A 25,496-nucleotide genomic window follows, 5' to 3' on the forward strand; every position below is an offset into this window, starting at 1 on the left:
TGCGGTCGCTGTGTACTGGGAAGTGCTTCGGGGGAAGCTGGCGAAGCAGGCGGGCGAACCGGCGAGCTTTGTAGGGACGGAACTGGTTCCGGGGCCCGTTGCGAGCGGCGCTTTTTACGGCGCGGCATCGCGGCAGGGCGTGCAGGCTCGGAGAAGTGCGCGAGGCGAGTCCTCAGAGTCACCATCGGCAGAAGCTCGCAGTGAGGGCAGCCGCCGTCAGCGAGCGCTGCGTGATCCTCACCCAGACAGGAGACGCAGATGACATGGCGGTCTCCCTCGGTGAGTGGGGCTCGGCACGAACCACAGGATGGCATCTTAAAAAAGACGCGGCTCTTTTAGAGGGTGAGTGTTCGGAGAACACAACACACACACACACAAACAGAGCAGAAAAGGATATGTAGCGCCGGAAAGCGCAGCAGGTACGGCTTGTAGAAGGCGGCGAGGGCCAGCAGCTTCAAGGGCTCGTCCCGCTGAGATGCTTGTTCTCGACGGCGTTAGCTTCTTCGTGATCCAGCGATGCGTGCGCTTCGCTGAAGAGATGAAAATCAGTTGAATCAGCCTACTCGAGCTCCTTTTATAGGGGACTGCCACACCCGTTTCGGCGGGATGTGGCGAGGAGCGCGCGAAGCGCTCTCATTGGCCTGATGTTGCATCAGCCCTCGCTCGATAGGCTAATGCAGTTGCCGCAGAACAGCCAATTAGCGAGCGAGCCGTCTCGCCATAGCTGTGCACTGCTGCAATGCGTTTTACATTTATGAAAATTAAGGATAATTTTGCTTCAGTATTTCGTGAAAAGAGACCTTTTCCCGCAGCGTTTTTCAAACGCAGTACGAGAGAACTCTCGTAAGAGAACCGGAATATCCTTTGGCACAGATCATTCGTCGTCTGTCAGAAGTAAAAATTCGGGAGGTCACATTACCTGGCAGTACTTTAAGAAGGCAGCATTTTGTGGGCCCTATTGTTGGGGGGATGGCCATCAAGGCACAGTATGGCGAGATGTCCACTGAGAAGTGGACTCTCAGAACATCGACTGGTGATAACATCTTCAGGCTTGGAAATGACATTGTCTGCATCCAAAATATTGTGGAATGCATTGGAGGGGGCATTTATGCAATATATAAGGAATACAGAAGGAAGTCATTGTTCTTTAGCTACCCATTCAGCTCGGATACACTGAATATTTACATCATTTCAGAAAAATCTGAGATCATCAAGGCTGCCAATGTTTCAGAGCTTGATGGGAAATGTGTTGCCCTGCCCCACAGGGAAGGTTTTGTGGCCTTTCCTCTCCTGCATTAACATGCAAAAAATGCATTTCAATCAGTTTTTTTAGTTCAGACATTTAGTTACTTCATTACATTAGTTTTTGTTCATTTCTTTAGTACCAATCATAATCATAGCATGACTAGTTTAGATCAGGGTCTGAGGACTGACCAAAATTTGACTTTCTGGCAGTGGTTCTGCTGCATCAGAAAACGGGCTGATAAGTTGCTGTAAGTACTTTGCTGAAGTTAATCATCTTTCAGGTGTCAACTGTCAGTATCAGTGTTGTGCAAGTGTATGCAAACACTTCACATGAGCCCCTATATTATCAAAATCAATAAAAACAAAATGTCTAAGCTTTTTCCACTAGATCTTCTTACTCTGACTCACAATAACTGTGCATTCACACTTGTTTCTTTTCTTGTCTTCTCCATTAAGGATGTTCCATGTAGTTGAATTTTTTACCAGTAAAACCGTAGCAGTGGTGCCCCAAAGCTGGTACGAGGATGGTTGTGCAACATGGCCAAATTATAACAGCGATGAAAGAATAAATAGGGCTGTAAAACATGGAGAGGAGCCACAGGATGACTGGCAGACACATGATGTCAGAATCATCAAATCATCTGGTATGCCAAATCTCAAAGTTGTTTCTTGGCAAAGTGTTTTTTTTTTACAAATCCTACACTTACAAATCCACTACCACCACTATTTAAAAGAATATGCCACCGTTTTATGAAATTGGGTTATTCACGGTCTCCCCTTGTCAAGCTACATGTTTACCTTTCAGATACTTACATGGAGGCACATCAAATCCTGAAGAAGGCTCTGACATGTAGCACCTCGGACCTCCAAACTGAGGATGAACAGGAACGGCCTGGGAGAAGGAGAACAACAGCGAAGTTAGTGTTTTTCCTTCATGTTACACATACATTCATTCATTCATTCATTTCATTCATTTTATTTTATTTAAGTGTCATGCACAAAATTTGTGCCCAGCCCACATGGGCTTATAAGACACTGACATTTCAAATTAATAATTAATAGCGGACCTTTTACCATTATAAATAATATCATTACATAATATCATTACATCTTAGGATAGAGCGTTCTTTGCCTTAAAGTCCAAGCTTTCTCCACAAATGTTGCCACACTAAACCAGTCATTACTAAACAACCAGCCCAACATATCCCCTTCAGATAACCAAAATAAATCAGGATTCTTACATTGAATCTTTTCAAACAAAACATTTCTCAAATCATTATACAAAGGACAGTAAAACATAAAATGAAATTCATCCTCAACCAAACTCAAATCACAGACAGCACAAAGCCGGTCTTCCTCAGAAACCCCTTTATACCGACCCACTTCCACCTCCAAAGGCAACACTCCTGCTCTGAGCTGTGCACACAGGGATCTCTGTCTCCTTTTCATATTACAATTCACATAGGGCTCTGTGGAAAAGCAGACCTTGAACTGCCTATAAATTCTCAGTTTAGGTTTATTTAACACTTCTAACTCCCACTGCTTTTTATAAATATCAAATAATGCTTCTTTTATAGAAGGTATTGTAAATTGTAAATTATTCTGAAACAAAATTTGAGAGTTTACTTTAGATGAGATCTCATGAACATCTTTAGTCCAGGGGTGCCCATTGACTTTATCCCAATTAAAGACTTTCCTGGTAAGTCTATAGTCAGGTAGGCTCACCAAACGATTCCACAATCTAATTACTTCGATCCTTTGCCTCACCACACAAGGCTCCCAACCCATGTCTCCCTCTACAGCTACCTTAGGGGCGAACCTATGAATACCGAGAAAACAACGTAAAGCTCTATGCTGAATAGAGTTACACTCAGGACTCTCCATAAATCCCCACACCCCAGCAGCATAAAACAGCACAGGTGCAACCATATAATCATACAGCCGCGTGAATATAGGGAAACTCAAATCAGGACATACCTTCATCTTATTAACTACAGACCCCAATGCCCTTCCAGCAGATTCCCCCAAAACTCTCCTGCCCACAGAAAACCTCATATTTTCTTGAAAAACAAAACCAAGGTACTTATATGTTGCAGAATAACTCAACAATGATTGACCAAATTGAAATGCATAATCACTTTGACAAGTAGATGGTTTTCTGAAATGCACAATTTGTGTTTTCTCTAAATTAATAATAAGTCTCCATTTGGTACACCAATCATTCATAATATTCAACATTTTTTGCAACTCAATTTCTTTTTCTGCAATCAACACAATATCGTCAGCGTATAAAAGAATACTAAGATTAAGGTCTTCAATAGTTATTCCCAGATTTGCCATTTTAATTTCTTGTGCTAAATCATTAACATAAAGAGCAAATAACGTTGGAGAGAGAACATCTCCTTGTTTTACCCCAAACGGAGTAGGAAACCAACCAGTCCTTAAATCATTCACCTGAACACACATACAAACACTAACACCATATACTTTTATTTAAAAAAAAGACAAAATCAAAAAACTGTTTAACCTTATATTTGTTAGTTTCTCTGCATACAAGAACATACGAATGCTGGACATTCTGAACCACTGTTTCATGTAAATTTCTGCTTTAGAAATCTCCACCAAAAATACATCTTACTAGTGGAGTTTCAATGTCCTCCCTGAGACTTAAGCCCCTGAGCCCTCATGGACTTAAAAGGATTAGTTCACCTCAAAGTTGAAAATTGTGTCATCATATACTCACCCTCAAGTTGTTTCAAAACTGTATGAATTTCTTTCTTTCTTCAGCTGAACACAAAGAAAGATATTTTGAAGAATGTCTGTAACTTGGGTCCCATTGACTTCCATAGCATTTTTTTTTCCTACTATGGACGTCAATGGGACCCAAGTCTGTCTGTTTACCGACATTTTTCAAAATATCTTTGATTTGCATTTAGATAAATATCTTTTTTTTTTTTAAACAGACATTTCTTTGGTGACACTGATGTAGAGGAGGACTACCGACCCCCAAAGAGGTCCAAATCCGGGTCATCTGCTGGGACAAGTCACCAACTCCCTGCAAATAGTCCAGAGCTCTGTGAAAGTAAGAGTCAGAGAGTATTGTGGGATTACAAATTTATTAAAATGTTTAATTTAGGTTTACATTGAATTTAGCATGTTACGGTTAGGTATAAATTATTATTATCAGAGTTTTCTAGCAAAAGACTCCGGTCAGTCCTGTTTTACTGAAACTCTTAATGGCTCTTGGAGTTTGTGTTTTAGCAAGAGAGTCCTGCCAGGCCTGTACTCGGGTCTCAGCATTTGAATAGAGATGCTGAGTGAATTAGGGTGGGGAGCACTCTCAGTCTAGAACCGGTTCCTAAACCCGTCTCATCTCCAAGTTTTGGTCCCTGCCCCTAAATGTATATAAACTTTAAGAGAACATTCACTTAGTCAGACTTTGTGACTGCAGCTGATCTCAATAAAGAATCCTGCTGAAGAAACAACCAAGTCTCCTGGTCTTCGATTCTGAGTTTAAAACAGTATTCATGTCCTAATCATTTAAAAAAAATAAAAAATTAAAAAATGGAAATATGTGTTTCTATTTCTCCACCACAAAAAAAACATACACAAACCACAAAATGACCCCCACTCACTACACGGAAGAGCAAGTTTAGTGGCAGACTCTTGTCACTAGCATGTTCAACAGACAGGCTTAGGAAGTCCTTTCTTCCCCGGGCCATCCAGCTTTTAGCTTTATCTGCTCTATGCATACTGAATATGTAGTCATTTTACAGTTGTCCACTGAATGTTTCTTAAGTCTGTGTGATTGTGTTGTGTATGTTGTATAAGCTTGACACCAATAACCCCCCCCCCCGCCCCAACCCCAACAACAACACAGTGTTTGGCAGAACTGCCCCTCCCCAACCACTACCACCACTACCACTACAGACACTCCTCTCTCAACCTGCACAATGCAACCAGCAACAACGGGGGCCAGAGGAGCCAAGCCAGGTCTACAGACCTACCTGGAGAGGTGGGAGACATGGCCCAGAAACCATTCCCTGCTCTGGTAAGAAATAACTGTAACTACAAACTAAAATACCTTGACTTTAACCACAGGGAACATGGAGGGACTTAAGTGCATGGAATGGAGGGGGAAAAATTATTTTATAATACTATGTATTCAACAGCTGCTCAGGTCCACATTTTAAGCCTGCTGGAGCACATTAAGCAGCAGCAGGACCAGCTGGTGGCCAAGGTCAATCACCTGAGCAGCAGGGTGCTAAACACCTCAACAGCTCAAGAGCCAGAATGTCCTGAATGGATTCAGCTCCCCATCGAATCACTGGAATTGGTGGATGAGCTTGAAGCATTCCTGAAAGATGCTGCCAATGCAGCAGCCAAACAAAGAATGGTATGCTCCTGCCTGTCACTCTCAACTCTAATTGGTGGGTGTGGGGTGGAGATGGGGCAAAGATTGTCGTACAAGTTATTACATCAGGGCTTTATACCTTGTCTGTATTTTAAGGTGTTTTGTGACTTACTTTTAGATTTCTTCTTTGGCCACGATCGGTGGCCAAGATGTGAAGAGAGTGGCGTGGAACATCCTCTCTCGGATGTTCACTGAAGAAGTGGCCAAGACCATAAGCTGGAAGGGGGCAAACGGCAAGAGGGCATTCGGTCACATGTCGTCAAAGACACTGCTGTACCGTTGGTCACTTTAAGTATTCAGCAGCAGGGAAGGGAAGTGTAACGGCTCCCACACACAGCTGCGTGCTCGTGTCCTACCGAGGCTCGTGTCGTCCCCACCCCCTTCCAATGTCAACTTCCGCGCATGATGTTAGCTGCTGGATATCTCAACTATTGAGCGCTAATGTTAAAGTTGCATTATAGTTCTTAAAGCATATCATACAGTAATTTGAACATGTGTATGTTGGGGTACTTACGTCCTGTGGTCATGTCACTTTTACTGTCTTCCCCAGTGTAGGCTAAGAAGTATCTAGGGTTAAAACACACACACAGTTAGCTTGGCTACTGTACCATTACGGCATAGAGAATATATAGCCAAAGCAACTTAACTTACCACTAAATAGCAAGAGGGCTCTATTTTGTAACATTAGCAGCTAGCCCAGTATTAAAATGAGCAGTTGTATTGGTAAGTAGTAACGTTAGCTTCAATTGTATGCAATATGGTACAGCAGTTAGCTAAGTTCCATTTCAGACGAATACAAGCTCACTACACCTGTTAGCATAGCGTTACCACAGATCACTGAATACTGACGACCCACTGCAACCATCTCTGTACCATGTTAACAACGACGACAACTTTTGCTTGTAACGTAAATCAGCAAAACTTAGCGCGGTTATCTAAACAAAATAATAGGGGAGCATACCTTTATGTGATGTTGTAGAAAATCCGCTGAGGCTCCACGTGTCCGTCGTGCTGAGATTTTGTGCGCCTGGGGTCAACTGTGAACGGTGTTGCCAGATTGTGTTGAGTGATTTCCACCCAATCATGATCGAAAACCCGCCCCCTTCAGCAAAAAATCCGGCCCCAACTATGATTATTTTCCCCAGCCGACGAAGTCAAAAGATGACAATCTGGCAACACTGATTAATTCCAGCCAATAACTGGGCAGCCCGGGCTTAAGTCATAAGTAGCCTACCAAATACATGTTGAATTTAAAACCTCATTTTGTGCTTACAGGTGCTGTACGTGCAAATGGTTTGTGTCGTACAGCCACAGACACAGACATTCAACGGTATGCCATAAGATGGTTCAATTTGGCTGCAGACCGTGGTGCGGCGAGGAGGCGCCTGACCAACCGGTCTAACCAGGCTGAGGCCGAAGATTAGGCTACTTATTTGTATGTGTTCTTTTTGTTATGTTTATGTGTTCTTTTGTTAAATAAAATGTTTTATTTCTTTCAAATTGTTTGTTTTAATTTAAATAGTCTGTCGCAGCAGGCTACACATTGTTTTCCAATTCAGAGACCATGCCCTTTACAAATTCCATTGGCCTGTAGCCCATTTATAATCAGAGAACATCTCCTCTCGTAGCACTACTTACACAACTAGTCTTGCTGATCCTAGCACTTAGAACTGACACTCGACTGTTTAAAAACAGAACTCGACACTGATGCACTTATTCTTATTGTACTCTATACCTTTTTAATATATATATATAATTGTTGAGAGAATTGCCTTAAAATGCAAACTGTAGGCTACCATATTAAAAATGGATTCATTGCATTAATTTTGGATGAGGAGGATGTTATCAGGCAGTGTGGGGGGAAAAGTGGCATTGAAGACGGAATTTTATGAACGGGTCCAAAACGGACCCGGGCTGGATACGATGCTCATATGAACGGGTCCAAAACGGACCCGGAGCGGATATGCGGCTCATTCGCGGATCCAAAGCGAAGCCGGGGCGGATGTATCCATTTATGCACGGATCCGCAAAGGGACCGCAGCGGTGTCGGACCGGATCCGCGAGCCGCCACCGGGGCGCATCCGCCGCGGTGTGCAAGTGGACGCAGTTTCGGATCCGCTTTCTGGATCCGTTCCGGAGTTCACTGTACCTCCGCGGCGGATGCGTTTCGTAGTCAGTTTGCTGTCTGGGTACTGTATATTCTCTCAGAGACGATGAATCTACTCAACGGAATTGATAACGGGCTGATAACGGTATAACTGTCTTCATTGCTCTTCTTAATATTTCTCTTGTGGCCCATAAGTAGTGAAGAAATGAGAAGTATTTAATGTAAAACAAGTTGTTTTTTAAATGATGAAAAGCTAATCAAAGTAATCTTTTATTTTTCCTCGCAGTTCGTCGGTTATGGGGTGATGCGCTATAGGCTAAAAATTATTGCGGGCCAAATTAATTGAAATATTAATTTGATAATAAAAGTAGTAATAATAATTTAATACATGAAATGATAATACATTAAAACGACAAACGACGCATGACAAAGCTGAAAATCGTCCCAACACGAAAAAGATTCTGACAAGTCAGAATTCGGCTCAAAATCGGACGAAAATCGCACAGTGTAGCCTATGGCCGCCTTTAAGTCATTCCTCTGTTGTTCTGGACACTAATTATGTTCAGCTGTGCACTCATCCATCACCATCATCATCACCTACATATATTAGCGGTGTCCCAATGTGAAGGCCCATCCTTCGAAGGCCGCAGACTAACATTATTATATTTGCAGGCCTGATACTGAAGATTTCTGCTGACACTTATCTGAGCTTCTTCCTCTGTTCCTCCTTTAATTACAACTAAACCATCATTTGGCTGAATAATAAACCAACATTAATCATTCAACATCACATGTTTCTAATACGCATGCTAACACACACGCTGCTTTATTTAATTGTGAAGTCTGAGTCTCTTCCACCGGTATGAAACACATCTACACATTTATTTCTCCTCATAGACAGTAGTGAGACTCTTCTGTGGATCGCCTGATGGTTTCTGCTCCTCTCATGATCATTTCACAGATTTAAAACCATAATGCAACAATCCACCGCTGACGTTTGCAGATCGATCATCATCTACTCTGTAAAGTGGAACAGAAGAGAAAACAATCAGTGTTCAGAGGAACAAAGTGCAAATTATTATATTTGAATTACTGTTTTTTTTTTATTATTATTAAATTGAATTCCTGTAATCAGATTAATTACTGACTTTACATGATCTTGCACAGATATTTGTGTTTTTAAGTATAATAGATTTAAAACCTGAATCATGTTCAAATGTTGTGTGTGTGTCGGTGCGACTCCTATTGAGTCTCTGTAAAGGAGAAACTAATGAGTGTACGGCGTATGGAATAAACCACAGGGAGCAAATACAAATGTTATTTTGAGTTCAGACACAATCCTTTAGTTAAAGCCGTTTGTCCTCTAGTTTAAACATGTTTGTAGGCTCTTAGTAAATCACTGAGAGTAAAGTAGTGTGACGTGGTGCTTGTCACAGTAAAAACACACTAGAGACAGAGACATTTCTCATGTGAGCTGGACGCTGTGAGCTGAAGCTGAACTGCACTGATTTTAGCAGGAGTGCAGCGTTTTCCTACAATCTGACCAAGTCTGTTTTCACACTGAAATGATTCACTTCTACTGACACAGTTAATAAAGCAGGTGTTGATGTATAAAGCTGTGACAGTGAGCTTTTGTTCTCTTTCCTCCTTTGTGTTAAACATTTCAATAACTTCACATTTTGTTCTCACACAAACCCTTTGTTGCAATAAAGCTTAATGATAGTTTCCTTTCACAAATGTTTGAAAGGTTTGTTCACATATCAGAGGTAAATGAAGATCTCTTTAATATCTCAGTGATGTTTCCTCACCTCAGGACACAGTTTGAGTCTCGTATCACGTCTCTGAGCCGCTGCTTTGAGTCTCCTATCTTATTGCCTCTCAGATCAAGCTCTTTTAAAAACTGCAGTGCTTTTGAGTTAGTCAAAGACTGAGTTAAAGAAGAAACATCTGTAATGCCACAGTCAATTAATCTAGAAAGACACAAACAGAGGAAGAGAGATTATCTTACAAACAAATCATGAATGTAAAGAATTTTACACAAATATAATGTGAACTCAGACTCATTGTGAGATATTGAGTATAAAGTGTTTTAGTTTAAACTGCTGAAGTGATTTCAAGCATTTTGATTCTTGTATGTGAATGTGACTGACCTCAATCTCTCCAGTTTACAGTGTGGATCCTTCAGTACGGCACATAAGTGCTTCACTCCTGTGTTTCCTAGTTCATTCCAGCTCAGGTTCAGCTCTCTCAGGTGTGACGGGTTTGATTTCAGAGCTGAAGTCACATCAGAACAACCTTCATCTGTCATATCACAGCAGCTTAAACTACATTAGCAGAGAGAGAGCAAAAAATAAGACAGAAGAAAATAAAACTCTTTATTCTGTAAAGCCACATCATCTTCATCAGCAAATAAAACAGAGGAAGAGAGATCTTCATCTTTATTTCACCAGATCACAAAATACTAAGGTGAACATGTTTGCAGAAATATAATGTGAATTTAGACTCACTGTCAGATATTGAGTATAAAGTGTTTTAGTTTAAACTGTTGAAGTGATTTTAAGCATTTTGATTCTTGTATGTGAATGTGACTGACCTCAATCTCTCCAGTTTACAGTGTGAATCCTTAAGTACGGCACATAAGTGCTTCACTCCTGTGTTTCCTAGTTCATTCCAGCTCAGGTTCAGCTCTCTCAGGTGTGACGGGTTTGATTTCAGAGCTGAAGTCAGGATGAGACTCTGTTTCTCTGTAATACTGCATCTATTCAGACTGAAGACAGAAAGAGAAAAGAAAATGAATCAGATTTATGATGATCAACCAACGTGTTTAGCTTCATCCAGCAGATTTTTGCTGACAAATAAACAGGGATATCCAGGTTCAGGTAACACAGAGAAAGACTACACATTGTTCATTTAAATATACTACCAACATTGTAACAATACAAAGGTTGTCTTGATCTATTTATGTTAGTTTACACATTAATTTCACATCATTTTTAAAGGGTAATGAAACCCCCTAAAACACACTTTTTGAGATGTGAACAGATATGTACAGGCTGCACATCACTGAAAATAATAAAAGCACTATTTTTGTTATTTATTTTTATTTTTGTGTTTTTCTGAGCAATTTGGTTCTTCCGGGCTGAAAAGTAAAGTGGAAGTGACGTCACGGTATCTGAGCTAGAAGCGTGTGATTGGCTGAATGTGAGGTAGAAGCGTGCTGATACACAATGATGTAGACGACAAATAAAAGAACAATGGACAAAAAAGTAACTATGTCTTTATTATTTCTGTGTTAAAATGACGCGTGTCGTTTGTTCAGACTCAGAGACTATAGTGCTCATAAATGTAATGAAAATATTATTAGATATTTTAAACATTCTTCCGCAATTCTCCCGTTCTTGTGAGTGTGTTATATAGGGTTATATGTTTAAAATGCATCAAGGTGCTTTCAGATCCATTTATTTTTTACCCTCTGCTGTCATATTTTAATATTCATGTGTCTGTATAATGAGTGTGTTGCAGGTCTGTGTTTTATTGGTTGTTGTCTCCCCTTTTCCCACCCTCTACACTCCCACTTTTCCACAGCTTTACACACACATTTCCTCAGACTTTTCCAGCTCTGAGATGTGAACGACCAGCTAAAACAGGGTTTCATGACACTGTAAGGTTCTTTCGTGTCAATGTCACCTTTGGTTTGCTCACTAGGACAAATGTGGTTCATTGTGTTCTGGAGTTTCTTGTGTGCTTAATAGTGTCTGTGTGTATATTTAGCCCTCATGCAGGGCCGTACACACCATTGAGGTCCAGACCTTGGTCATTTTTCTACGTGTATAGACCTTATGCGCCAGAGAAACAAGCGCACAGCATCTTTAGAATATTGTCTTTGAACTTCTGTTTTTGCGGTTGCTCTGTATATTTCTATGGCATCGCTGTCAAGGAGTAATTAGCTGGAGAAGTGGATTTACTTATGGTAGAGTTAATGAAAGTTATCATGAGCATGTGTAACAGAGTTAGCATTTTATTCCGTTTTTATTGTGAATTCCTCCTGAATTCTAGCCTGGCTCCGCCCTCCTACGTACTACCGCTCAATTTCATTTTCCTTCTGTAACTCCGTCTGGGATTGTGGTGTATTCTTTGGTTTTCTCCGATCAATTTTTAACCGGTCCAATCAGCAAACAGAGGGAGTGGCTGAGAACGATGACGTTGAGATTGTGCGCTAGTTTGAGTTGACATACGTCACGACCAAACGTTAGCAATTGGTTATGGCAGATCCAGAGTGACTCTGGTCAGATCCAATAGTTTTAAACTTCAACAGAGTACCCGCCTACAAGGAAGTTAACGCTTGTCAATGGAGAGAGGCCAGACTCTCTGTACAAATGAAATGTACGAGAGTCTGGTAGAACCAGGCTACCTGAATTCAGCAGCGGTTGTTAATTCAGGGCTTATACAGAGATTCTTAAATTGAATTTACTACCTTTTTACCACCTATTTTACTACCATCACAATATTTTTACTACCAACACGGCTTCAAACTATAACTGTAGCAGTGTTAAGTGTTAAGTAAAGTGACAAGTAAAGACATGAAATATCTTTCCAAGATGAATTAATAACATATTTAATCACAATTTAATGAGGCAATTATAACTTAATTTCAACATTGGGAGGGAGAGATAGAGAACCAGAGAGAGCGAGAAAGAGAAAGTCAGGAGAGGTTCTGTAGGTGTAGGTGATTTGCTGTCTGATCGATTGCTCCTGTCTGCCTCGCTGCCTGCTGTGAGTGTGTTTGTTTGATTCGGTGCGATAAGCTCCGTCTTAGCCATATATTTCTTTGTTTTGAACCATCATTTTACTACCATTTCTAGTAGTTTATACTACTACATTTTACCCAACATCTCAGATTAACCTGACATCGCTAGCTTTTGTTATTAGTACTACTAGCACAAAACGCTAGTAATTCGCTAGCCTGTTAACGCGCCACCCGTGCGCTCAGCTATTTTATTTATTTATTTTTCTCTCGCGCGTCCGCGCCTTTGAGTTCATAAAAAGCTCAGGTGAGTAAGAATCACTCAACAAACACGGTGAGTAATGTCTTGTCCTGTTATTGTCACTTGCACTTCATGTCACATGTTTAGTATAGGCTTCTCTGTCGACAATATAGGATTTATATGTGATAAATGTAAGGAGACAGTTAGGTTGACAGAGAAGATTTCAGAATTAGAAACACGCATCCAAACTTTAATTGAGGATAGTAAGAGTGCTAGTGCTTTAGATGTTTTGGATGCGCATAGAATAGTGCACACTTTACATGAGTCGGTTCTGGCTGAAGTAGAGCCCGTGCAGCCGGGCAAATGGGTGACAGTGAGGGATCGCTCTAGTCGCGGATCTAAAAACCACTCTTCCGTTCCGATTACCATAACAAATCGATTTGCCCCGCTCAGTGAAACACCCACTGAGAATGATTGTGCCCTAGTTATTGGCGATTCTATTACACGGAACGTGAAAATAGAGACACCAACCACCATAGTCACATGTTTGCCGGGAGCCAGAGCGCCTGACATCAAAGCAAATTTAAAAGTGCTGGCTAATGCTAATCGTAAATTCTCTAAGATCATTATTCATGTCGGCACTAATGATGTTCGACTCCGCCAGTCGGAGATCACCAAAATTAATATTAAAGAGGTGTGTGAACTTGCAAGTACGATGTCAAGGACTGTAATTGGCTCTGGCCCCCTTCCTGTTCGCAGGAGTGATGAGATAGTTAGTAGATTATGTTCGCTTAACGGTTGGCTGTCTCGGTGGTGTCCGCTTAATAATATAGAATTCATAGACAATTGGAAAAGTTTTTGGGGCAAACCTGACCTGTTGAAAAGAGATGGTATTCATCCCTCCTGGGATGGTGCTGCTCTTCTCTCTAGTAATATGGCTCATAGTCTTAGAGCTCAAACATGACAATCTAGGGCTCAGGTCAGGAAGCAGACAGACTGGCTAAACCGACCGTCTGCTAGCGGCCTCGCGTCACCAAGGTCAGATAAATCACATCACATAGAGCCTCTTTCACCTAGCTATCATCATATAGAGACTGTGTCTGTTCCCCGAATTTGGAAATCCAAAAAACGTTTAAACCCAACTAAGGTTAAAAATTTAATTGATGTTCAACAAATAAAAAACAGCTATAATACAGATGAGCAAATGCTAAAGCTTGGGTTGCTGAATATTCGATCGCTTCAAAAGCACTCGTTGTTAACGATATGATTTCAGATAATAACCTAGATGTGCTGTGTTTGACAGAAACCTGGCTAAAACCAAACGATTACATTACTTTAAATGAATCAACCCCGCAAGATTACTGTTATAAACATGAGCCTCGTCTGAAACGCAAAGGGGGTGGTGTTGCTGTAATCTATAGTAATAGTTTCAAAACCACTAAGAAATCAAGTTTTAAATATAATTCTTTTGAAGCATTGGTGCTTAATGTAAAAATATATAGTGTGAACGATAAATCACGTTTGAGATTTGTGCTGGCTACTGTATACAGGCCACCAGGGCACCATACAGACTTTATCAAAGAATTTGCGGACTTTCTATCAGAATTAATATTGACTGCAGATAAGGTACTAATTGTTGGTGATTTTAATATACACATCGATAATGAAAAAGATGCATTGGGATTGGCATTTAAAGACATTGTAAATTCAATTGGAGTTAGACAACACGTGTCAGGACCTACTCATCGTCGTAATCATACTCTAGATCTAATATTATCACACGGAATAGATGTGGATGCCGTTGAAATTCTGCAGCAGAGCGATGACATCTCAGATCATTATCTAGTCTCGTGTAATTTGCATTTAGCCAAGGCTGCAAAGCTGACTCCGTGTTTCAAATATGTGAGACCTATCACTTCTGCTACTAAAGATTGCTTTATTAATAATCTTCCTAATCAGTTTCATCATCTCAGCATCTCAGATAGCTTAGAAGAACTAGATATTACAACAGAAACGTTTAACTCTCTCTTTTCCAGCACTAGACACAGTTGCTCCGTTGCGCTTAAAGAAGATTAAAGAAAATAGTCCAACGCCGTGGTACAACGAGCACACTCGGGCCCTTAAGAGAGCAGCCAGAAAAATGGAGAGCAACTGGAAGAAAACAAAACTAGAGGTATTTCGCATTTCATGGAAAGAGAGCTCAATTACTTACAGAGAGGCTTTAAAAGCTGCTAGATCTGCTTATTTTTCAACCCTATTAGAAGAAAATAAACATAATCCTAGGTATTTATTTGAAACGGTGGCTAAACTAACGAAAAATAAAGCTTCAAGCACCGAAGTTTCCAAGCAACACAGCAGTAATGACTTTATGAACTTCTTCACTTATAAGATTGATAATATCAGGGACAAAATTATAACTATGCAACCGTCTACTACAGTATCGCATCAGGCAGTGCATTGTAGTCTCCCTGAGGAAAAATTTGATTCATTCGTTGCTATAGGAGAGGAAGAATTTACTAAACTCATTAAATCATCTAAATCTACAACATGTATGTTAGACCCTATACCGACTAAGCTACTGAAAGAAATACTTCCAGAGGTCATAGATCCTCTTCTTAATATCATTAATTCGTCTTTGTCTCTAGGATACGTACCAAAAAACTTTAAGCTGGCTTTGATTAAACCGCTTGTTAAAAAAACGCAACTTGATCCTTCAGAATTAGTCAATTACAGGCCGATCTCGAATCTACCTTTTCTGTCAAAGATATTAGAAAAGGCAGTATCCTTACAACTGTGTTCCTTTCTTGAAAGAAATGATATCTGCGAGGATTTCCAGTCCGGATTTAGACCGTACCATAGTACCGAAACAGCTCTCGTTAGAGTCACAAATGATTTGCTCTTATCATCCGATCGTGGTTGTATCTCTCTATTAGTGTTACTCGATCTTAGTGCTGCATTTGACACCATCGACCACAACGTTCTTTTAAATAGATTAGAACATTATGTTGGCATTACGGGAAATGCACTAGCATGGTTTAAATCATACTTATCTGACCGTTATCAGTTTGTAGCAGTAAATGATGAGATGTCTCATCGATCACAAGTTCAGTATGGCGTACCACAGGGCTCAGTACTAGGACCGCTGCTGTTCACTCTGTACATGCTACCATTAGGAGATATCATTAGGAAACATGGCATTAGCTTTCACTGTTATGCTGATGATACTCAGCTCTATATTTCTTCAAAACCTAACGAAACTTATCAATTCACAAAATTTACGGAATGCATAGCGGATATAAAAAATTCGATGACTTGTAATTTCCTACTTCTAAATTCTGAAAAAACAGAGTTTCTAATTATTGGACAAAAAACTTCCTCACGTAATAACCTAGAATACTGTCTAACACTTGATGGCTGCTCTGTTCATGGAATTAGTTTCCATTGTTATGCTGATGACACTCAAATCTATATTTCATCACGGCCAGATGAAAACGCTAAATTATCCAAATTGACAGAGTGTGTTAAAGATATAAAAGATTGGATGACGCATAATTTTCTTTTATTAAATCCAGACAAGACAGAGGTACTACTTATCGGTTCAAAAAACCACCCACAAAACCTCTCACAATACAACTTTAACATAGTAGGATGTCCTGTTACTTCATCCTCTACAGTAAAAGACCTGGGTGTTATATTAGACTGCAACCTGTCTTTTGAAAATCATATTTCATATGTTACAAGAACAGCCTTTTTCCACCTTAGAAACATTGCTAAGCTACGTAATATGCTATCAGTTTCTGACGCAGAAAAGTTAGTTCATGCATTCATGACCTCGAGACTAGATTACTGTAATGCGTTATTAGCCGGTTGTCCTGCATCCTTAATAAACAAGCTACAGTTAGTCCAAAATGCCGCCGCTAGAGTTCTAACTAGATCAAGAAAATATGATCATATAACACCGATTTTATCATCCCTACATTGGTTACCTATAAAGTCCCGTATTAATTACAAGGTATTGCTACTGACTTATAAAGCCCTAAACGGCTTAGCTCCAGTCTATTTAACCGATCTTCTATCGCCCTATAATCCATCGCGCTCTTTAAGGTCACTAAATTCGAGGCTTTTGGTCATACCTAGGATATCTAGGTCCACCAAAGGAGGGAGAGCATTTTCACATTTAGCACCAAAACTCTGGAATAGTCTTACGGATACTGTTCGTTGCTCAGACTCGCTCTCCCAGTTTAAAACTAGATTAAAGACGCATCTCTTCAGCCAGGCATTCATATAATACTTTTAATCCTACAGTTAAATCCGACCTGTAGTTCATAAACGCCAGAGGAGAACTGGCCCCCGACTGAGCCCGGGTTCTCCCAAGGTTTTTTTTTTCTCCATTAGGTCACCTGATGGAGTTTTTCGGTTCCTTGCCACTGTTGCCTTTGGCTTGCTCAGTTGGGGATATTTAATTAAATTAATCAATCAACGATACTATTGATCAGCATTACCGAACGTAGACGTTCCACTAGAAACAAACATTGATGTATTGTTCTAATTTATTACTGTGAAGCTGCTTTGATACAACCTGTGTTGTGAAAAGCGCTATATAAATAAACTTGACTTGACTTGACTTGACTTAAGTCTTCGTCGTCGGTTAGGAACCTGGGTGTGCTCTTTGATACCAATCTTTCATTTGAAAGTCACGTGTCTAGTATCTGTAAAACTGCATTTTTCCATCTTAAAAATATATCTAAATTACGTCATATGCTCTCATTGACAAATGCGGAACAATTAGTTCATGCGTTCATGACCTCAAGGCTAGATTATTGTAATGCTCTACTAGGTGGTTGCACTGCACGCTTAATAAACAAACTACAGCTGGTCCAAAACGCAGCAGCTCGAGTTCTTACCAGAACCAGGAAGTATGACCATATTAGCCCAGTTCTCTCAAAACTGCACTGGCTCCCTATTAAACATCGCATAAATTTTAAAATATTGCTGATTACTTACAAAGCACTGAATGGTTTAGCTCCGCAGTACTTGAGCGAGCTCTTAACGCATTATAGTCCGTCACGTCTATTACGATCTCAAAATTCCGGCCAGTTGATTATACCTAGAAAATCAAAATCCACTGCTGGCGGTAGATCCTTTTCCTATTTAGCACCAAAACTCTGGAACAGTCTTCCTACCATTGTCCGGGAAGCAGACACACTCTGTCAGTTCAAAGCCAGATTAAAAACACATCTCTTTGACCTAGCTTTCACATAATACATTATAGACTTCTATAATTTAATGTTATGCTGCATAGATTAGGTCAGCCGGAACCGGGAACACTTCCCAAAAATCCTGATGTACTCGTTACATCATGAGAAGAATGGCATCTACGCTAATTTTAGTGTCTGTGTTTATCCCAAGGTTTTTCCTGCAGCCTGCCGGATCCAGGCCGTATCCAGATCTGACGAAGGACCTTCACCTGGACCGATGACAACGCAGTGCTGAAGTGCCAACTAGTCTCTCCCTATGGAGGATCCCACTACCACTCTACAGATAAGGCGTTGTCGGGAAAATTCGTCTCGCGGTCCTACCCCAAAGCAACAAATAAAATAAAATTCCTTATCAAAATTTATAAGGAAAGACAAGTATTTTGTTTAGGCTTGGCTTGTAGGGAATTCCAAACCTGCGTATATTCTAACGCACATAACTATAGAACCCATTCTAAATGCTCATGTGAGCGCCATCAGCATTTCTCACAGGGTCGCGTTTAAAGTCTGTGTAGAGGGAATGGTGTTGTCTTAGCGGCCCCTAATTTAATAACAAATTATCATTGCGACGGAACCAAATCAATTAAAACTAACTTTAGATGGAAATAACTTAACTCTGCTGTAAAGCCGAAACAATCTCTGTTACCTTAAATTATACGCTTATCTCTGTAAAGCTGCTTTGAGACAATCTACATTGTTAAAAGCGCTATATAAATGAAGATGACTTGACTTGACTTGACGTGTATGTGAGTGTGCATGTGTGTTATGGCAAGTGAGTGAGCTACATTCAAGTAAGAGGGAACTCTACCATAGGACTTGGATTAATCAAGATATCACAACAGGCCTTGGTCCATAGGATTTACTCAATATGTCAAAGAGTAACAATTACATAAAAATTAGAAGACAGACTGGACCTTTAGAATGAACAGCTACACAGTGTGTAATAATAAAGTGCAATTGTACACTATAATAACAGTATTTCATTAATAAACAAATTATTTTATTTATTTTTATTTAAAGTTTATTTAACAGGGACCATACAAGCAAACATAGTTACAATACAAAGCCTGTAACTGATGTGCAGCATATAGAGTTTATAGCTAGTGCTAATTTTCAACTCCTGTCCCTGGTTGGGCATTTCTAAGAACATTATAAAACAGATACATACATAAAAAACAAGAAATAATACAAAACTATACATGTATATATATATATATATATATATATATATATATATATATATATATATATATATATACATATATATACACACATATACACACATACATATACATACACACATACATAATCATACACAATTATAACAACAATTAAAAATGTATACAGTTTTGTTTTGTCTTTAGCCACAGCTTAATCCTGGAAGTGAACTTTTTGAAGTCAGATTTGGCCTTAATATCAGATGGTAATGCATTCCATAGCCTACAGCTCTTAACAGAAAAGGCAGTCTGTGCAAAGCTTGTCCTACAGTATGGTATTGTACAGTTATAATAACTTCAACACTGGACACAAGCCAAGCACTGTCCAACACACAGAGAGAGAGAGAGAGAGAGAGAGAGAGAGAGAGAGAGAGAGAGAGAGAGAGAGAGAGAGAGAGAGAGAGAGAGAGAGAGAGAGAGAGAGAGAGAGAGAGAGAGAGAGAGAGAAAAAAAAGAAAAAGAGAGACTGAGAGAGAGCATAAACATTTAATTGAATTAACAACAAACATATAAGTTGCTAAGGCAGGATCACAAGTTGGACCTCAGCTGTGCGGCCTTTTCTTCGATCAATTTTTCCACTTGGAGAAGTTCTGCTTTTTTGTCCTTGTGCCTTCTTCGAAGAGAGTTGGATTTTGTGATGAGCTCAGCCATCTTTGTTCCTGCCTTTCCCTCAGCCATCTCTGCACACTTGTCGGCTTCATTCTCAAGTGAATGGCACACACTACCGAGTACCTGCCGCTGGTTCCGGAGGTCCTCCAGCTCTTTCTCTGCTGCTTTCCTCTTCAGCTCTTGTGTGGCACTCTCCTTTTTCCCGCTCACTATCAAGGTACAGCCTGTATTGTGACCTTGCTGAAGCAGCAGATGCCAAGAGCTCCTTGGTCAGAGGAACTTTCAGAACGCCACCACAGACAATTACTTTATCGCAGATTAACCTGAGGGCTTCGAGAGATTCCTCGCGAAGGTTGCACGTTTCTACCTCCTTATTAACTGAGAAGCCTCTCTCCACTGTGGCTTGTCCATGGGACAGGAGGAGAGCACTTTGACAGAACTTGAGCAGGTCAGGATGGGACGTGCAGAGTTTGGAGTGGAGAAAGACATCCAGACGCTGCCTCAGGGGTTGGAAGGAAACAAACTCTTCTTCTCTGCCCACAACCGAGAGCAAGGAAGTGAACTGCTAATTGATGATGACATCACCTGCAACATTGAAAGGAAAATTTAAATACATTTTTTAAATTAACACATACCAGTCAACTGCGTCATCATCCATTCAACAAAAGTACATACAGTTCATCATAGATACACAACAGTATCTAAAGCAGTGGTTCTCAACCTGGGGACACAAAGGTCTTGCCTAAATTACAAACTGATCATTGACATTTTCAAACCTCTATTAAAAAGGCAGAAAACCACAAATGAGCACAAGTCCTTACTCCATTTAAATAACCTATCCAGCTCTACTGTCCCTGTACAATATTCTTACCAGCTGCAATGCCACCTGCCAGCTGCTGTCCCTGGATGAAAGTTTGTACTAATGCCTTCATCTGTACGATGCACTACTCTGGATCTTTGACCATCTTTGTGGGATCCAGGCAGGCAATCTGCCTAACGATGGGGAATTTCAACGGGGACCTTTCTTGCAGTTTCTTTATGATTCGAATCAGACTCTGCAAACACTCTCTTCTCAGGCTGAGTACGGAGTGTTCCCCTATCTTGGTTCCTGGTTTGCCCAGGAGTGCCTATTAAGGAACATTATTAATTTAATAATTAATTAATATAATAATTATTTATTAATTTAAGGAACACCCATGTCAATGTTTTCTTTGAAAGGAAATGTTTGTATAATATTAATGATCATAATATTCATAGTGAACAAATTGTATGTAATTGTGATTGTGTAATTAGTGTGATTGTGTAAAACAAATAAACAACAATGAAATTACCTTGATGGAAGATTCAGCCCCCAAGCCTATGTCTACCCTTTTGAGGGAGATCCAGTTCTTCTCATCAGAGATGTCCAATTTAATGAGCTGCAGGGGGGTTAGGTCTTGAATGAGCTCCCTTCTGATGAAGCGCCTCAGTAAACTCTGATGATGACAACAAGCAACAATTATTATCCTAATGTAAAACGTAAGTAAGATGTTGAAATACATTTGAAAGAGATATATATTATGTCAAGGACTGCTTTGCCAAAGCATAAGTTAGGCTATAACACTTTTTAATTACCATATATACATTTTTCCAACATTGTTACAGAATTCAGAAGTAGGCTAAATGAATAAAATGATCAAATCCATGAAACTGTTCAACAAATGCAAACAATGTCCCCTGGCCAGTGTTGGGCAAGCAACTTGGAAAAATGTATTAAGCTAATCTATAAGTTACTCTCCATCAATCACTAAATGAAAGCTACCCACTAAACGAAATATAGCAAATGTAGCAAGCTAAGCTACAATAAAATGACAAAAGTACATCACATAACTACATCAAAGCTACTTTATTAAAACATTGAACTAATTTCACTCCAAACCATGGCTATCTAGTGATCAATAAAACTGTAAGACAAACTAATAGGCAAAAATGTCAAGATAGCTTATTAAACTGTTCTCAATGCTTTAACTGCTACAAAACCATGGCAACACAAACCAACAAAAACATCCTCACATAGCCAATTACAAAAACGGGAAGAGTGTATATTGTAGAAGAGCCACACTGTTTGGATGTATACTTCATTTAGGGCACATTGGGAGGACACTTTGTATAAGATCACTAACGTTAACGTGGTTCAACCCACAGGAGCAAAATTAAGACCTGCTCCAAACAGTAGCAGCCTGGCAAAAAAAAAGGACAAATGACGTTGAAGGTGAATTTAAGGAAAGAGTTTTCCTGAAGTTTGATAAGATTCACTATATGAACTCGCACTTCTCTCCCCCTGCTTTCTCACCGCTGTCTCCTGTGCACGCTCCCCAGCCATGGCCGTAGCCAGCTATGAGGTCACCGAGGTCCGGACCTCAGTCATTTTTTTATATTAAAAAATAAAATTTCAAGCTCTCTGAATGATTAATTAGCCGTTTAAACCGCGTCATATGTGTGTTTGCAATTCATGTCGCTGAGAGAAGGAACAGTGAACGGGGCTTGAGAGCGCGTTGTGAGTGAGGGCGCGGGTGCAGCCTCTGTGTTGCCAGATCCACCTATTATACGTATTTTTGGACTCGTTTTTCCCATTTATTGTGACACTTTAGGACGTTAATAAAGTGGGAATTTGAATGTTAGGGCTAGTGATATATTAATTTTCTTTTCCAAAACACAAGCTTTGAACTTATTTCTCATTATTATTATTATTTTGTTTTTTTAATGTTTTTCGTGGCATTAATAAAAAAGAAGAAGCTTAGACAAACTGTAATTGCTGACAGGAAGATACCAAATTCGGTAAGACAAACGCAATGATCATGATTATCTGTAAGAAATGTACAACACTATCAAAAACAATAGCATAATACAGATCTGTATCATTATTCTAACGTTATTTGTAACTTGTTACGAAATAAAATGTCTCTCACCTAAAAAAAACGTACTTTCCTGTCCCGTCAGTCTCGTTGCACGTCCTCTTCAATTACACGCGCAAATGCGGCAGAGCGCTTTATGTCACTTTATTATAAATAAAGCGCAAAAGAAACTACAAGCATGATGCAACAACATCGTAGTTGATGTCAATTTGTAAGTCATGAAATTACCAAAAAGTGCCAATAAATTCCGCAACTTACTTCATGTTTGGAATGATTTACATGCAGGTTTATGTTCATTCAATTTTCATTCTATTCATCAGGATCAGTGGTCATGTTCATTAACAGCTCATGTTAGTATTGTGTATTTACCATGGTTACTGTTGTTTCCTTAACCCAAAAATGACACTTTATTCACTGTGTTTTTGCACTATATTTCTAAATGACTGTGGTCTGACATACCAACTTATTTGTATTTACAAAAACTATTTTGGAACTGCTATTTAATAGCCTTGTACTTTATTCATCATCAGTAGGCCTATGTGTCATATTCTTATATACAGTGTATATATATATATATATATATATATATATATACAGTATATATATATATATATATATATATATATATATATATATATATATATATATATATATATATATAACTAATTGTTTGGCATACTAACACCAGTGATAATGTAATGTAGACTGAAACTCTATATCATAACTAAAAAATAAGTTTGAGCCCCCTTTAATGTCCAGGTACAAGTGAATGTTTTTTCTTTTTGCACAGTTCATGGGTTGAAGCCCATTGAAGCTCTTAATTTTGAGCTCTCAAAGAGCACCAGATTGATGCATTTAACCTTAAAATGTACTAAATTTTCTTACGGGGGACCATGCCCCCGAACCCCCCTAGAGGGACAGAGGTCCACCCATCATAGTTTTACAAAATCCTATGGGAAAGAAAGATCATTTATGAACTTTACTTCAGCATAGTACAACAAAGTTCCTTTTAAGCCATTAAACTAAAACTGTTAATGCAAAATTAAAATATCCTTGGACAAACTATACATTTGGCCTGCCTTAGGGGGGGCCTACAAGACATTGTGCCCAGGGGCCTCTGAATTCTTAATCCGGCCCTGCACCTCACCCCGGACCTCACTAATTTTCAAACCCTGGTTACGGCCTTGTCCCCAGCTACCCCGCAGCAGCATCTGTCATCACCATGGTTACAGCTTCAGCCTAGACCACAGCAGAAACTCCGCTGGGAAATGTAGCTTCTGTGAATGCTACCATGCTACTTAATCAGTAAAATAGTTTCACTTCTGAAAAGCTACTTGATGTAGAAAATAGTGATGCTACTGAGAAATGTAGGTAAACTAGTAACGGTGCTGTTTTGAATGCTGCTACTGCCCAACACTGCCCCTAACCAATAAGTATATAAAAATAAACTTACTTTGATGTGCTGCAACAGATCCTCAGCTCTTCCATATCCCAGAAATTGTGAGCCAAAATACCTCGAGCGGACACAGCCATCCTCCAAAAAACGAATGTGTATGTCCATTTGTTTTTTCTTTGACGATTCATTCAGACTCTCATCAAACATAAGTACGTATGGTCCGGCATGATTTATAGCTTCAACCAGTTGCTTCTTAAAATAGGGGGCGATGCAAAATTTGATCATGTAGCTGGTCTTGTCTTTGGCCAAAGCGAACGATTTGGCGATTTGGGAATCCGGGAACATCATGCTAAACAGCTCTCCTATGCCATCATTGGACTTGAACGAGTGGTGTTTCACTGCCAAGTCTAAACACCATAGTACTTCAGCCTGTAGCGTAGCGGTGGTGGTGCAGATCGTCTGTATGCTGGTGGTAGTATTACTGGCAGTGGACTGCGAGGAGCGAGCAGGCAAGGTTGAGGGAGCAGTGGAGGTTGATGTCGTCGATGTAGCCGTTGGTCCAGCGCAAAACAGCGACAGTGGTAGCTGGGTGTTACGTCCCCGCATCCTGGCTTGGTGGCTAGTAGAATCCCTGTGGGAATTAACCGCCTTCACCCCCATCCAAGTAATATTTATCGTTTTCTTGCAAACGTTGCAAAAAGCTTCTCGGCTCTTTCCAACTACTGGCCTAAGCCAGTCTTTAAACCGAGCGTCCTCCAGCCAGAGGTCCGAAAACTTGCACTTGCCCATATTTACTTGGTAAACTCGCACGGAGCAGAGGTTTACCGCCAAGCTAAGGTACCAGCTTGAACCGCCCAACGTACACATCGCGTGACGTCATTCCGTTCACTCAGGTCCGACCTTTCTTTTCTCTGTCTTTGGGTCCGACTCAAAATAAAAATAAATTCATGGAAGTTTAGTAAGGAAATAGGCCTGCAATTAGTTACCCTAATTGAAAACCATATAGACCCAGTTAGACGGGGCTTCGAAAATTTACTACCTCGTCAGATGACGTTTACTACTTTTTACTACTTTTTACTGGCCTTAATTTGGCATAATTTAATTTACTACCTTTTACTACCTTTTACAACCCCGCGGAAACCCTGTAATTTCATGTTGTAGTGGTGCCCTCATGTGGTTTGTTTGGGGACTGCAGGCAAAATGTTCGGTAAGACGGGAGATGACGTAACACGGCAGTTGCAATGTGTACTGCACCAACTAAACAGCTGTTTGGTTTGCTCAGTGGGACAAATATGGTTTTTGCGGTCACTCTGTATATTTCTATGGCATCGCTGTCGAGGAGTAATTAGCTGGTGAAGTGGATTTACGTATTGT

General features: G+C 40.0%; 1 protein-coding gene across 2 annotated transcripts in view; it reads right to left on the bottom strand.

Annotated features, from left to right (window-relative positions):
* Positions 1-4,202: 4,202 nt before the first annotated feature.
* Positions 4,203-25,496, bottom strand: part of LOC308695879 (protein NLRC3-like) — a 52,717-nt gene continuing 31,423 nt past the window's right edge. The window contains exons 11-15 of one of the 2 annotated variants that reach the window (XM_081374138.1): positions 10,360-10,533; positions 9,917-10,090; positions 9,575-9,736; positions 5,772-8,786; positions 4,203-4,319 (exon numbers count right to left, since the gene is read on the bottom strand). In XM_081374138.1, coding sequence (XP_081230264.1) covers positions 8,717-8,786; positions 9,575-9,736; positions 9,917-10,090; positions 10,360-10,533 — 580 coding nt within the window. In that variant the 3' untranslated portion in view covers positions 4,203-4,319; positions 5,772-8,716. Of the gene's footprint in view, positions 4,320-5,771; positions 8,787-9,574; positions 9,737-9,916; positions 10,091-10,359; positions 10,534-19,313; positions 20,418-21,163; positions 21,308-25,496 lie in introns of those variants that run through there. The other variant, XM_081374139.1, reaches the window with a different exon arrangement.

The sequence above is a fragment of the Scardinius erythrophthalmus genome (assembly GCF_964197995.2).
Source record: "Scardinius erythrophthalmus genome assembly, chromosome: 9".
Classification (NCBI taxonomy): Eukaryota; Metazoa; Chordata; class Actinopteri; order Cypriniformes; family Leuciscidae; genus Scardinius; species Scardinius erythrophthalmus.